Raw genomic sequence first — 12,687 nt, forward strand, 5'->3', positions numbered from 1 at the left:
CTCCCTAATTCCGGCAGCCCGGGACTTACCTGCCCACAGCTCCCGAATTCACATCTCGCACCTCCGGTACCGATTTCCCCCAGAGCTTCCCTCTCCGTTTGGGTGTCTAAAGTGCACCTTCGAGTTTATCAAGTTCTTTAGCTCCCCAAGCTCATTCTCACCCCCGGGCTTCCTGCATTTGCCATCCCCTTTGCCAGGAACTCTTCCCAGCCCCCAGGCAGCTCACTGTACTCTAGCTGGGATTCACCTTGGAGGAAGTGTGTGTGTGTGTGTGTGTGTGTGTGTGTGTGTGTGTGTGTATGATCACAGTGCTGTGGGGGATCCCTGCATCAGATGAGGAGCATAACCTAGGTGTGTGGGGGACACTGTCGGGTCACGGAAGGGCGGCAGGGGAGGTCACAGGAGTCCAAACCTTAGAGCAAGGGGCCCCAGCGCACTGGCAGATGGGTCTGGGGCCTAGGGAACACTTCCTTGAACTGTAGGAGGGGGAGAGACCTGACAAAAAACGAGGGCGTCCCCTCCCCCAACTAGATGGACCTCATAGACTGAGGGCAGAACTGGCCACCATCCCCTCTTTGTCATCACTGTCCTCTAAAACTCAGGCTAAGCACCCCATGGGCCTGGTGTGGAACCTTAGGGTCTCAGACAGTCACCTTATTGTTAGTGGGGCTGTCAGGCACTAAGAGGGCAACATGGAGCCGCAGACACACTCCTAGGTCATGGGGCAGGCTGCTCACCGGCAGGCAGCAGGGGAAGGTCACTGCCCCTCTTGCTTACTGAGCTCGGTTGGCTGTGATTGGCCATGTGGGGCGTGCGCTTCTCTCGGAGCCAGTTGGTCACCAGAGGAATGCAATGTGCTGATTGGTTCAGACTTCGGTCCCACCTACTAGACTGGGCGCTGGGAAGAGCCTACCTGTACTAAGTGGGTTGGGATCGGCAGAGGTGGGTCACTAAGCAGAGACTGAGTGGATGCCAAGGTGGGGGAACCAAGCAGGGGCCTATTTCAATAGAAGGCACTTCTTGGCCTCGCCTCTTCTCCCCTCCCCCACCATCTGACACTAAGCTCCAACCTCCTTATTTGTGTGACTACTATTTTTATCATTATGACTGGTTTTGGTAATAATAACATTTATCCAGGATTTACTAGGTCAGGCAATTACATTTGCTGCCTCCTGTAATCTTTACAATCACTTGAATACTGTCATTATTCCCATTTTACAGATGAGAGAGCTGAGGCTCCAAGGGGAAAGAACTGGCTTGAGGTCACACCTCTAGAAAAAAAGCTGTGTCAGGATTGGGGCTCCAGCCCTCTCCTTTGCCCTAATGGACATTTCCCCCACTAACCATGAGCTTTGTGAGGGTAAAGCCCAAGTAACACACCCTGCTGCTGCCTTGTATAGTGCCTGGCACCCAGTGGGCCTTCAGCGAGGAAATGCGAGGCCCTGTGCTGAGTGTCCTACACACATCCTTCGATCCTTGCCACCACCCCGTGTGGTGGGAACCATGATTTCCATGATGAGACACCAACAGGCCAAATCCCCAAAGTCGTACACTGAGTAGGTGAAAGACCTTACCCCAGTCTATGCTCTGAACACAGTGCTCAACTGTGTGAATGAGAACGTGTGTCCAGTGTCTTGAAGAAAAGGAAATGGAGCTCAATAATAGTTGTTGAATGAATGACAAAAAGAAATCAAGAATGATGAGGATGGGAGGGAGTAAGCATGGTCAGTTTGCTAAAGGGAGCTGAGAGAGGTGATCATGGATTGCTCTTTTCTTGTATTTCGAGGAAAGCTTCCCGGAGGAGTTGTTTGATGGGAGGCATAATGGGCCCCTGGAAAGTTCTGCTCTCTCCGAGGCAAGAAGCCAGCTCAGATCCAGGGAAGCGGTTAACAGGCCGGTTGACTGGCCGAGGAGCGGGAGGGCGCGGCCTGCGGGGGCCCTGGCTCTGGGGAGTACTCAACCCCTTCTCTCTTCCTCCCTGACCATGGCGGTGCACCGGCCTCGGCACCCTCAGCTCTGTGCCTCGTGCTGGGCTGCATGATCTTCCCCGACGGCTGGGACGCCGAGACCATCCGGGACATGTGCGGGACCAAGACTGGGAAGTATTCCCTGGGGGACTGTTCGGTGCGCTGGGCATACATCCTGGCCATCATCGGCATCCTCAACGCCCTCATCCTCTCCTTCCTCGCCTTCGTGCTGGGCAACCGGCAAACAGACCTGCTGCAGGAGGAGCTCAAGCAGGAGAACAAAGGCGAGTGCACGTCCGGGGCGGGGCAAGGGTGGGGGGGGTGTCATCCAAAAACTGGAAAAAGTGCACACAGTCCAACCACCTTAAAAGCAATTTGACGTTATTGCTCAAGTCCGAACATTTGCATGCCTGGGACCCAGCAATCCCAACTATGAGTAGAAACTCATGAGAAACATTTAAGAACGCTCTTGGCAGTGGTTTCAAAATAGCAAACCACTAAAAAACAACCTACATGGCCACTGACAGGAGGATGGATAAATAGTGATATATTCATATCATGGAATAGGGTATAACTGAAAATGAAGGCACTGCAGTTATAGGTAACAGAATGGATACATCTTGGAAACAATATTGAGACGGGGGTGGGGAATGGGGGAGCGGGGATCAAACTCCAGAACATGACAGAGTGATATTTTTATGAAGCTCAATCAAAAACCAAGAGACGCTAACTAATGTATGGTTTAATCATAAATATATTTATGGCTGTACTGTCTTTTTTTTTTTTTTTTTGAGTAAAGAAACAATACATAGGGATCCCTGGGTGGTGCAGCGGTTTGGCGCCTGCCTTTGGCCCAGGGTGCGATCCTGGAGACCCAGGATCGAATCCCACTTTGGGCTCCCGGTGCATGGAGCCTACTTCTCCCTCTGCCTATGTCTCTGCCTCTCTCTCTCTCTCTCTCTCTGACTATCATAAATAAATTTTTAAAAAATATTTAAAAAAAAAGAAACAATATATACAGAAGACAGGATGATGCTTATCTGTGGTTGGGATAGAAGAGGGAAGGCCAAAAAAAAAAAAAAGAGGGGAGGCCAGGAGCTTGAGATGGGGGTGTGCAGGCATGTACAAAATATTGGTGGAGTTCTTGCTCGGTGAGCCCACACAGGTGTTACAGGATGCTTTATACCTTGCATATTACATACTAACTTTGTATATATCGAGTAACATTGAAATCCCATAAAAAAAATTTACACCTGAGGCCAGAGACTGTGGGCTAATTTATCAGATGTTCATCTATACATGTACATACATTATATGTCCTTTTATAAAATATACAGTAAGCGTCATATGCTAATATAACACAGAGTAGGCATCATCCTAAACAAATCCCTTGTAAGGTTGCTTTTTGTACCCAACCCTAAAGCATGTCTTAAAGATCTTTCTTTATCCTTTTATGGAGAACCCTTTTTATCCAGTGCTTAGCATTACGTCAGATGGAGGAACTGTAACTATTTAACTATTTTCCTTTTAGGGACTCTAAGGGAGGTTTCTAGGATTTTACTATCACCGACAATGCTACACTGGACATCTTTGTCTATGCCTTCTTTTACACAGTGCTTTCTTGGTGTGTTTCCAGAAATGGAATTGCACACGTAGTATTATAACGATAGTGCCAGATCGCTCTCCAAAGGAGGGTTGGTCTTCTGAGTCAGGGGCCCGCCCTGCCCCCAGAGCAAGGGGAGGCCTAGCCCGTCTTCGGTGGACAGACACCCGTCTGCCTGGGTATGCGTTCCCTGCCGTGAGCAATAGGAATAGTGGTTTTCATAATTACACCCTGCCTCGAGCTATTTGCATGTGCTAGGTCTATATTTAGCACTTTCCATTAATTGCATTCCTCTCTTGGAGTCTCATCTATAAAATGGGGCTAATGGCAGTGAGGGTTTTTATCTCATCTGGCAGGAGGTGATTTAGTATTGTGGTGGAGCCCTTGGACTGAAGGCAGACTGTGCTGGAAGCAAGTTGAGGACTTCATCTTCGGGAGCCTTACTTTTCTGTCCTTCCTCAAATGAGGGTGATGGAAACAGTACCACCTGGTAGGCCTGTCCAACGAGGAAGAAAGACTGTGTCTATTTAGGGGCACTTGGTGAATACTCAGTAGAAGCTGTCACTCCTCAAGACACCCCCCCAGGCAGGCATCATGACCATCATTTTACAAATAAGAGAGGTGAGGTCCGTGGAGGTCCAGTAACTCACGCAAAGGTCACTGAAGCAGTGCAGTCAGGATTTGAACCCAGGTCCCAAGTTGGAAGGCCAGGCTCTTCCATGCTGCTGCCCTGCTTCCTATTTTAGGGCCCTTTTTTAGGGCCTTTTTTAGTGGCCGAGGGGGAGCCTTTAGGGCTGCTCACCTGTCTTTCTCTGAGGCTCCTGTCTGTCCCTGGAGACCCTGACCACCCCATGGCTTCTGTGGTGTTGCTGTGAGGTCAGGGCCTGCCCTCTGGTGGCAGCTTCTGGAAGTGCATGACTAAGAGCCATGTGGCCTTGTGAAGAAGGGGTTTGGGAATGTAACTGGTGTGAGGTGGGCGCACCCAGCGCCCTCTCCTCTCTCTGCAAAGTGCCCAAGCTCAGTGTTTAAAGTGATGTGAAGGAGACCCAGTTTGTCTTCCTTCAGTGTCGGGGGTTGGGAGGTTCTCCATCCCTCACTGGAAACTCAAGGTGAGAGCCTTACAATTCAGTTCTGAGCCAGACCTCCAGGACAAAAGTAAACACTAAAATAACTTGCCATCATTTCCAGGATTTACTATGCACTAAACATTATGGAAAGTCCTTAGCTGCAATGATTTATGACTTTTTCACACCTCAGAATCACCTTATGAAGTAGGCTCTTATGCCCGTTGTACAGTTGAGGAAATTGAGGCTCAGAAGGTTCGAATGGCGTACTCAGGACCATCCAACTCACCAGAGGCCTGGCTGGATTTCTGTACTGTACTGTACTGTACTCCTCAACCCTGAGGAGTAGCCGAGGGGAGCCCCAATGCTCTGGTAGTCTCTGACTTTCTCCAATTCTCTCTCTCTCTCTCTCTCTCGTAGATTTTGTGGGCTCTACAGTAAGCTCCGTGTTGCGGCCAGGGGGTGATGTCTCCGGATGGGGAGTCCTCCCCTGTCCCGTCGCTCACTCACAGGGACCCTGAGGGCCAAGATCACAGCCCAGGACTTGACCTGTCCTCAGCTTGTCCCGTTGCCTGCCCTCTCATCCCTTCATTCAAGCTCCGAGGGAAGACCCCATCCAGGACTGACTTCTCACCTGCTACCTGCCTGTAGCTCCAGGCTTTGAAGAGGTTGGGGCTGGGATGCAGCGTGGGGGAGGGCCTGATTCTGCTCCTCCCTCAACTGACCTAAGGGAGCTGGAGCCCTGGGCCCTTGGGCTTCTCCCTTCCTCCCTAGCCCGGCCTGGGGCCCCTGCAGAGTCTCCAGGGGAAGAGGCGCTGTGGTTTCTGTTCCCCAGGCCCTGGCAGTCTGGAGGGCTCCTGCCTGGCTGCATCCTTGCCTCCTCTGGTCCCTGCCTCCTGCAGAAACTTATTCAAGACACTGGCCCAGGGTGGACCGGACTCTTTACTATTCCCCACCACCCCCGATGATGGTTCCATCACATCATCACAGAGCTCCAGGCACCACCAGCCTCCTCGGGGCCTCTCTGCTGCCCGCGCCAGCCTGTTTTCACCTCTCCCAAAGGAGTCTGAGCTGCACTGAGGGGGAAAGCACAGCGTGTCCCTTTCAGCTGCTGACGGGGGCCCTGGGCAGCCCAGAGTCTGAGGACAGACAGGCTCTGGAGGCAGTGGGAGGAGGCGCTCTGACTCCTGTCTCGGTGGCGTCTGACCATGGCAGCTGGGGCTGGAAGGGGCTCAACCCGGGGCTGGCCTGGCCTTCTCCCTGCTGGGATGTCTCACCAGTGACTGGACCCTTGACCCTGGCCTGTTTTGTACAGCACAGACTTCTTGGCCCTGTTGTCAGGGCTGGGGGTTTGGGAGGGGGGCCTAAGAGTGGGGAATTAGGGGATGCATCACCCCTCTGCCCCTTCTCATGCCCCCAATCCGGGCATCTGCCAAGGGCAGAGACTGTCTTGCCTCTTTGATACTTTTTCTGCATAACTTGAACTTGCAGGTCACCTCTGAACAGGGTACCCCCTGTCCCCCATCCCCAGGCCTTGTAACCCTATCCCCACCTCCACTTCCTCCTCCTTGCCCACCTCTCGCCTTGCGTTATGCCCAGGGTCTGCAGCCCAATGGGCAGTGCTTGGAGCTGAGGCATGAGTGTGTGTGTGTGTGTGTGTGTGTGTGTGTGTGTGTGTGTGTGAGCGTGAGGGTGTGTGTGTGTGTGTGTGTGTGTGTGTGGTGGAGAGCAGAAGAGGAGTCTTCTTTCTCCCTCCCCTCCCACTGTGGGGGCATCTCCTTCCCCCTTGGCTGGGAGCAAATGGAGGAGACTCCAGGTGTTTCTGAACTGCCCTCACTGCCTGGTGGACCTGGTGGTAGGGCCATCTGGCCTGGGGTGTGGACAGCCCCTTCCAGCCCCCGGTTCAGGCGGCATGTTGGCTTCATCTAGTGTGCCTGCTTGTGTCTTCAAGTACCGGGGGGAAGTGGTGATCCACTGTGTAACAGGAGCATGAGGCCTCTGCAGGTCCAATGGGGAAGCTTGTTGTCATCATTTCCTGTGTGGGTCTCAGCCAAAGGAGGGGAGAAAAGCAGCGAGTGCCATGTATTTGCCAATCTTGTGTTCATTTCCATAGGACTTGGACCTGAGAGGGTTTCCAAGACAGACCCTAGAAATCCTCTGCGTGAGACCCCCATCCAGACCCTAACTGGAATCAGATGCTGGGTCCTGGTAGGATTCTTGAAACCTGGAACTCACTAAGTCCTGACCCTCCCTCCTCTTGAGCAAACACCTTTCCCCTGGTGCTCTGGCCCCAGCCCAGTGCTCCCCTCGCCTCCCCAGGGCTCTACCTGCAGGGCTGGGTTGTGCTGAATGGGAGGGTTGGGGGAGCCTCTTTGGAGGCAGGGGACAGAAGTGAGTTCCTCAAAGATCCAAACCAAAGCCCAGTGTCGGGAGGCTGTAGGGGGGCAGGGGTGGTGGGGGGTGGGAGGGAGCCAGTGGTTGGGAAGGGGGAGAAGCCTGAGGTGGAGAGAGTGAGAATGAGTGGAGAGGGAAGAGGGTGGAGAAAGGCAGAGAGGAGAGGAGAAGGGACTGTGATGCAGAGAGCCTGGGGTGGGAGAGGAAGGTGGCTGGGAAGATGAAAGGAATAGGGACAGGGAAGGGAGGCAAATGTAGGGGTGAGCTGTGGATGGCAGACTGGGGTGCAGGGGAGCTGCATTGGGCAGAGGAGCAGGACACTGAGGGATGGATGCCCTGCTGCAGGGGTGGGTGGCACCAGAGCCCTGTGCTGGGGGGAGGTCAGAGCCACCCCTCAGAGGCCCAGGCCACTGCCCACCCCTTTGGGGTAGGGGTGCCACTAGAGTGCGGGTTAGTGGGAGGGAAGAGGGAGGTTAACCCCTTTGAGGGGGTCCTGAGTGCCTCCACCCATCGCCATGCACCAGCCAGTTGTTGCCTTTGCCAAGGAAGGGCCAGCTCCAAGGTGAACCCGGGAGTGTGGTTAGAAGAGCTGGGTTGGGCCGGCTGAAGGAGTGCCTGCCGGGAGAACACCGGGGAGGAAGGGAGGCTGGAGCGAGCACCAAACCATAGCCCTGTCCTGAAGCTTCAGCAGAGGCGGGAGCAGAGCCAGAAACAGATGTTTCAGGTAGGGGCCCCACGTGAGGCTGACGTGCCACCACCTTGTGACTCTGATGGCTCTCTGGGGGCAAGGAAGCCGTCGTCGTGGACAAGGTGAGGTTTGTGGTTTGCCTTAGCCAACCCCGGCAATTTGGCTTTTGCCTTTGGGAGGAGACAGATGCAGAGATCACCTGTTCCCACCTCAGTATGGCCTCTAGGACTCTTGGTTCTCGAAAGAAGCTGAGCTTTGAGCAGTCCAGTTGTGACTGGATCAGAAGGGCCTGGCACTAACAGGTGGTTTCTGCTCTCGTCTGGGGACTTTCAGGAGAGGCCGAAGCAGCCACAACATAGAGATGGTTGAGAGCGCTGGTTGGTCAAGTCCTGGGCCTCTAAGATATGAAAACTTTCATGTTTGGGAACCAGTTACCCATTAAGGAAAACACTGTTTTCCTGAGGGGGTAAGGACCATGATTAGGATTAATCCTTTTCAGGCCTGGACTGGCTAAGCTGAGAGATTTCAGATGAGGCTGCAGGGAAATCCCTTGGCCTCCTTGAGATTCTGCTTGAACACAGCAGGGGAATCAGCCTTCTCCAACTTCCAGTGTGATTGAGACAAGGGAACCCTCTCTTTGGAGAAGCTGGGACCTTCCCAGCACAAGAAACTTACGCAGGTCCCTGCCTGGCTCAGGGCTAGCCTTCGGGTGGGCCTGGAGTTTCCTGAGAAGGGAACAAGGGGGACAGTCCTTCCCAGAGCTCTGACCAGCAGACCTCAGGGGCCTGTGCTGTGTGTCGTTAGGATAGCTTGGTGTCGTCTACACCCCATTAGTAAGTTCTGTCTGAATGTGTCCTCGCTGTTCATCGTCCAGTTTGGTAACATTTATTTTGGTCCTGACCCCTTCTGCTGCTGCTGGATTTGAGCTTCAGTGCAGGTGGAATGATGTTCAAATAAAGAAACACTTTATATCACCTATGCTGGCTGCTTCTTCTCTGAGTTGACCCCACGGGGACGAAGAGGGTTGAGAGTCTACCATTGGCATCAGGTTTGGCTGCATATTAACAGAGCTACCACGGTGGCTTAACAAGAGTCTATTTACCTTTCATATTAAGTCTGGAGGTAGCCAGACCATGACCGATATGGCCCACAGCGTTATCAGGAACCCAGGCTTCTATCTTTCTGCACTGCCAATTTCAACCCTGGCTTCCAGTCTCAAGGACACTGCACAGCCCAAGATGCCTGCTGGAGTTCTAGTCACTTGGTCCACATTGCATTTGACGGAGACTTCTGGAAATCCTATAGGACTGGGTCACATTGCATACCTAGCTAAAATGTAATCTTTCAATGGGGCACATTGCCACCCCAGATAAACTTGAGGTTCAGATAAACCTTCCCAGATAAACCAAGGAGATGGGAGAGAATAGATGGAACAGGCAGCGAGCGGTCTACACACTGCTGATTAATTGAACAGGCTTGACTTTGGACTCTAACTAGAACAAACAAGGGTCCACCCTTTTCTGCATGTGAGGCCTGGACAAGTCCTTTCACTTCTAAATCCCCATTAAATAAATGCAATTGATGATAGTGATCTCAGGGAATTGTAAGAAACAAAGGAGGGAATGCAGATTGCTTGACAGCATCTGGCACATAGTAACGTGTCCCATATGGTAGCTGGATTGATTATCATGTCTGCACTTGGAAATGAGTCTTCATTCAATACATTTTGAGCACTTGGTATAGACTAAACACTTAAAAGAACAAAAACATTCTTGTATTAAAGGTATTAAAGGTCAATCTGAAAAAAATAAAGGTCAATCTGGCTAAGGAAATGAACATGTAAAAATAATGTAAAATGTGCCGGGTGCAGGGTATTGTGGGCACCCTGGGTAGGGACACCTTACCTGGCTTTTGGTGGGGTGGGTAGAGCAGAAGACCGTTTTACTGTAGGGTGTGTAGAAGTTGGCAGGCAAGGGTCAGGAAAGCCATTCATGAGAGAAGGCAGCTTAAGGAAAGAGCAGGGTAAGAAACAGAATGCTACATGAAGAGAACTAAAAGCCGTTTAGCAACGCTGAACTATAAGGTGCGAGGCACGGAGGGTCAGAGATTAGTCTGGAGACAGGCAAAGTCAGATGATGAAAAAGCTGGGGAGCCGTGAACAGAAATCTGGATGTTCAGAGCAATAGGGAGCCATGGGATGATTTTATTAGGAGAGCAGCACGATTAGATTTGCATTTCAGGAAGATCACTCTCATTGCGTTGTTACGGAGCTGAGGTGGAGGACAATTTTAATTAAAGAGTTAGTCTGGCCTGAAACAAGGTGGTGGCAATAGGTCTGAGAGAGGTGAGAAATTCATTATTTAGGAAGTACAACTACAACTGAGGGACGCCTGGGTGGCTTAACGGTTGAGCATTTGCCTGCAGGTCAGGGTGTGATCCCGCAGTCCCGGGATCAAGTCCCACTTCAATGCTTGTGCTTCGATGCTTCGAATCTTCTCCCTCTGCTTGTGTCTCTGCCTCTCTCTCTCTCTCTCTCTCTCATGAATAAGCAAATAAAATCTTAAAAAAAAAAAAAAAGGAAGTACAATTTACACTTGGTAGCTGATTGGCTGTGGGGTAAGAGAGTGGCACCAAGGAGAATGTGTATGTTTTTTGCTTGGGAGACAAGAAAGATTTGTCAGGATAGCAGGGGAACAAGATGATCAATCAGTTCAGTTGGAGACTTGTTAAGTTTAAGAAGCAAATGGGAGGCGCCTGGCTGGCTACTGGTTGAGTGTGCAACTTCTGATATTGAGGTTGGGAGTTCAAGCTCCAAGTTGAGTGTAGAGATTAAAAAATCAATAGAAAAAGGGGGAAAAAAAGCGTGTAGGACATCATGGTGGAGTTGTCCAGTAGTCAGTTGAATTAGATAGATTTGGGAGCTCAAGAGAAAGATCTGGGCCAGAAACATGAGCATATAGGTAATGGTCAAAATGTGAACCACAGATGAGTTTGCTCAGGGTGACTGTATTGTGTGAAGAACACAGAGCTATGGCGTGAATGCTGGAAAACAGCAACATGTAAAGGTCAGAGGAATGTAGGTCCAAAAGGAGAGGACAATGGAGGAGTCAGAGCTGTGTTTGGAGAAAAAAACATGAAAATGTGTTATGGAAACATTCAAGAGAAAGGTCAGCTGGAGCAAATTAGTTCAGAATTAGGGACTGAAAAAATGTGCCCATTGGATGTGGAAGCAAGAAGGCCATTGTTGAATTTGAGGATGTAGAATCTCTTTCTTTAAATGAAAGAGTTCCAAATGTTTATAGATCATCGCCAGTAAGAGTTTTAAAGCTGGAGAGAGGGCAGCCCCGGTGGCGCAGCGGTTTGGCGCTGCCCACAGCCCAGGGCGTGATCCTGGGGATCCTGGATCGAGTCCCACATCAGGCTCTCTGCATGGAGCCTGCTTCTCCCTCTGCCTGTGTCTCTGCCTCTCATTCTCTCTCTGTGTTTCTATGAATAAATAGATAAAATCTTTAAAAAAAAAAAAGCTGGAGAGATAATGGGGCATGCTGGTGGCTCAGTGGTTAGGTGTCTGACTCTTGATTTTGGCTCAGGTCATGATCTCAGGGTTGTAAGATCGAGCCCTGCATCAGGCTCTACACTTAGCATTGAGTCAGCTTTGGGTTCTCTCTCTCCCTCTGCCCGCCACCCCCATTCTCTCTAAAATAAATATTTTTTAAAAACAGAAATAAAGAGGGCAGCCCTGGTGGCAGAGTGGTTTGGCGCTGCCTTCAGCCCAGGTCATGATCCTGGAGACCCAGGATCGAGTCCCATGTCAGGCTCCTTGCATGGAGCCTGCTTCTCCCTCTGCCTGTATCTCTGCCTCTCTCTCTCTTTCTCTCTCATGAATGAATAAAATCTTAAAAAAAAAAAAAAAGAAAAACAGAAATAAAGATAAAAAGAGAATGACTAAGAAGAGGTGAGAAGGCCTTTTTTTGGGGTAGAGAGAAGTGCAAGGTTTAGGGAACTCTTGCTTGATGGTATCCGTTTTCTTGATGAAGCAGGAGACAAGACTGTCCACTGAGAGAAGGGAATGAGCAGGGGGCTCAAGAAGTGGCAAAAGTTTGGAACAGTTACTAACATGAGCTTTCAAAGGACCAAAAGATTGATGTGTGACCATGAGTTTGTGGAGGTATCAATTGACTGGAAGGCGGGCAGGCACAGAGAAGGCAGATTGTGGAGTGATAAGTAGGTGCCGGGTAAGCAGTGTCCTGCAAGTGTTTCACTCCTGCCATGACATCCAGGTTGCTTACAGAAAAAGAGCCAGCAGTGGGACAGATAGAGAAAATAAGGGAGTGAAGTTTATGTGACAGAGCTGGAAGAAGAGGAAACAGTGGTTAGAAAGCTGGATGTTTGACCTGAATATTCTAATAAAGATGGCTTTGAGATGTGAGGCAAGGAATAGGTTGTCCACCTAAATGGTGAGCATAATGGCAGGAACTGGGGTGCAGATGAGCCAAAGTTGTCCAAGAACCAAAGAGTGGTGGGGAGGCTAAAACAGGACTGCATGGGAAAAGCTACAAGCATAATAATCAGATGTGTGTACCAGTGCAGCAGGAATTTTTATGAGGGACACAATTGATTTGGGAACATTGTGGGGAGAATCTTTAGGCAAAAGGATGTGAGAAAGAGCAGTCTCCACTTAAAGGGGCTTGCAAAGGAGGTATCCTAAGGAGAGAACCTTATGTCCATATTTCAGTAAGGGCTTGTCTATCAAAGGAAAGAGGTGTCCAGAGAGCAGAGCAGAAAGGTTAGGACAGAACAGAGGAAAAACTACATCGTACGAGTCAAGAGCACCAACAGCAGAGATGACCGAGAACTCTCATTTTGGGAAATGACAAAGCACAATAAGAGTGTGAAGTTTGGTAGAATTCGTGACTCAGAACTTCAAATGGAGCTCTGGTTTGAAACCCCTTTCTTCTTTCTTTTTCTTCT

The 12,687-nt window shown here is 50.6% G+C and overlaps 1 protein-coding gene across 1 annotated transcript in view; it reads left to right on the plus strand.

Moving 5' to 3' along the window:
* LHFPL4 (LHFPL tetraspan subfamily member 4) overlaps positions 1 to 8,694 on the plus strand; it is a 32,975-nt gene extending 24,281 nt beyond the window's left edge. Inside the window, exons 2-3 of the mRNA XM_038565751.1 lie at positions 2,015 to 2,251; positions 5,055 to 8,694. Coding sequence (XP_038421679.1) covers positions 2,015 to 2,251; positions 5,055 to 5,155 — 338 coding nt within the window. The 3' untranslated portion in view covers positions 5,156 to 8,694. The remainder of the gene's footprint in view (positions 1 to 2,014; positions 2,252 to 5,054) is intronic.
* The last annotated feature ends 3,993 nt before the right edge of the window (positions 8,695 to 12,687 follow it).

Source organism: Canis lupus, chromosome 20 (assembly GCF_011100685.1).
Source record: "Canis lupus familiaris isolate Mischka breed German Shepherd chromosome 20, alternate assembly UU_Cfam_GSD_1.0, whole genome shotgun sequence".
NCBI classification, from domain to species: domain Eukaryota; kingdom Metazoa; phylum Chordata; class Mammalia; order Carnivora; family Canidae; genus Canis; species Canis lupus.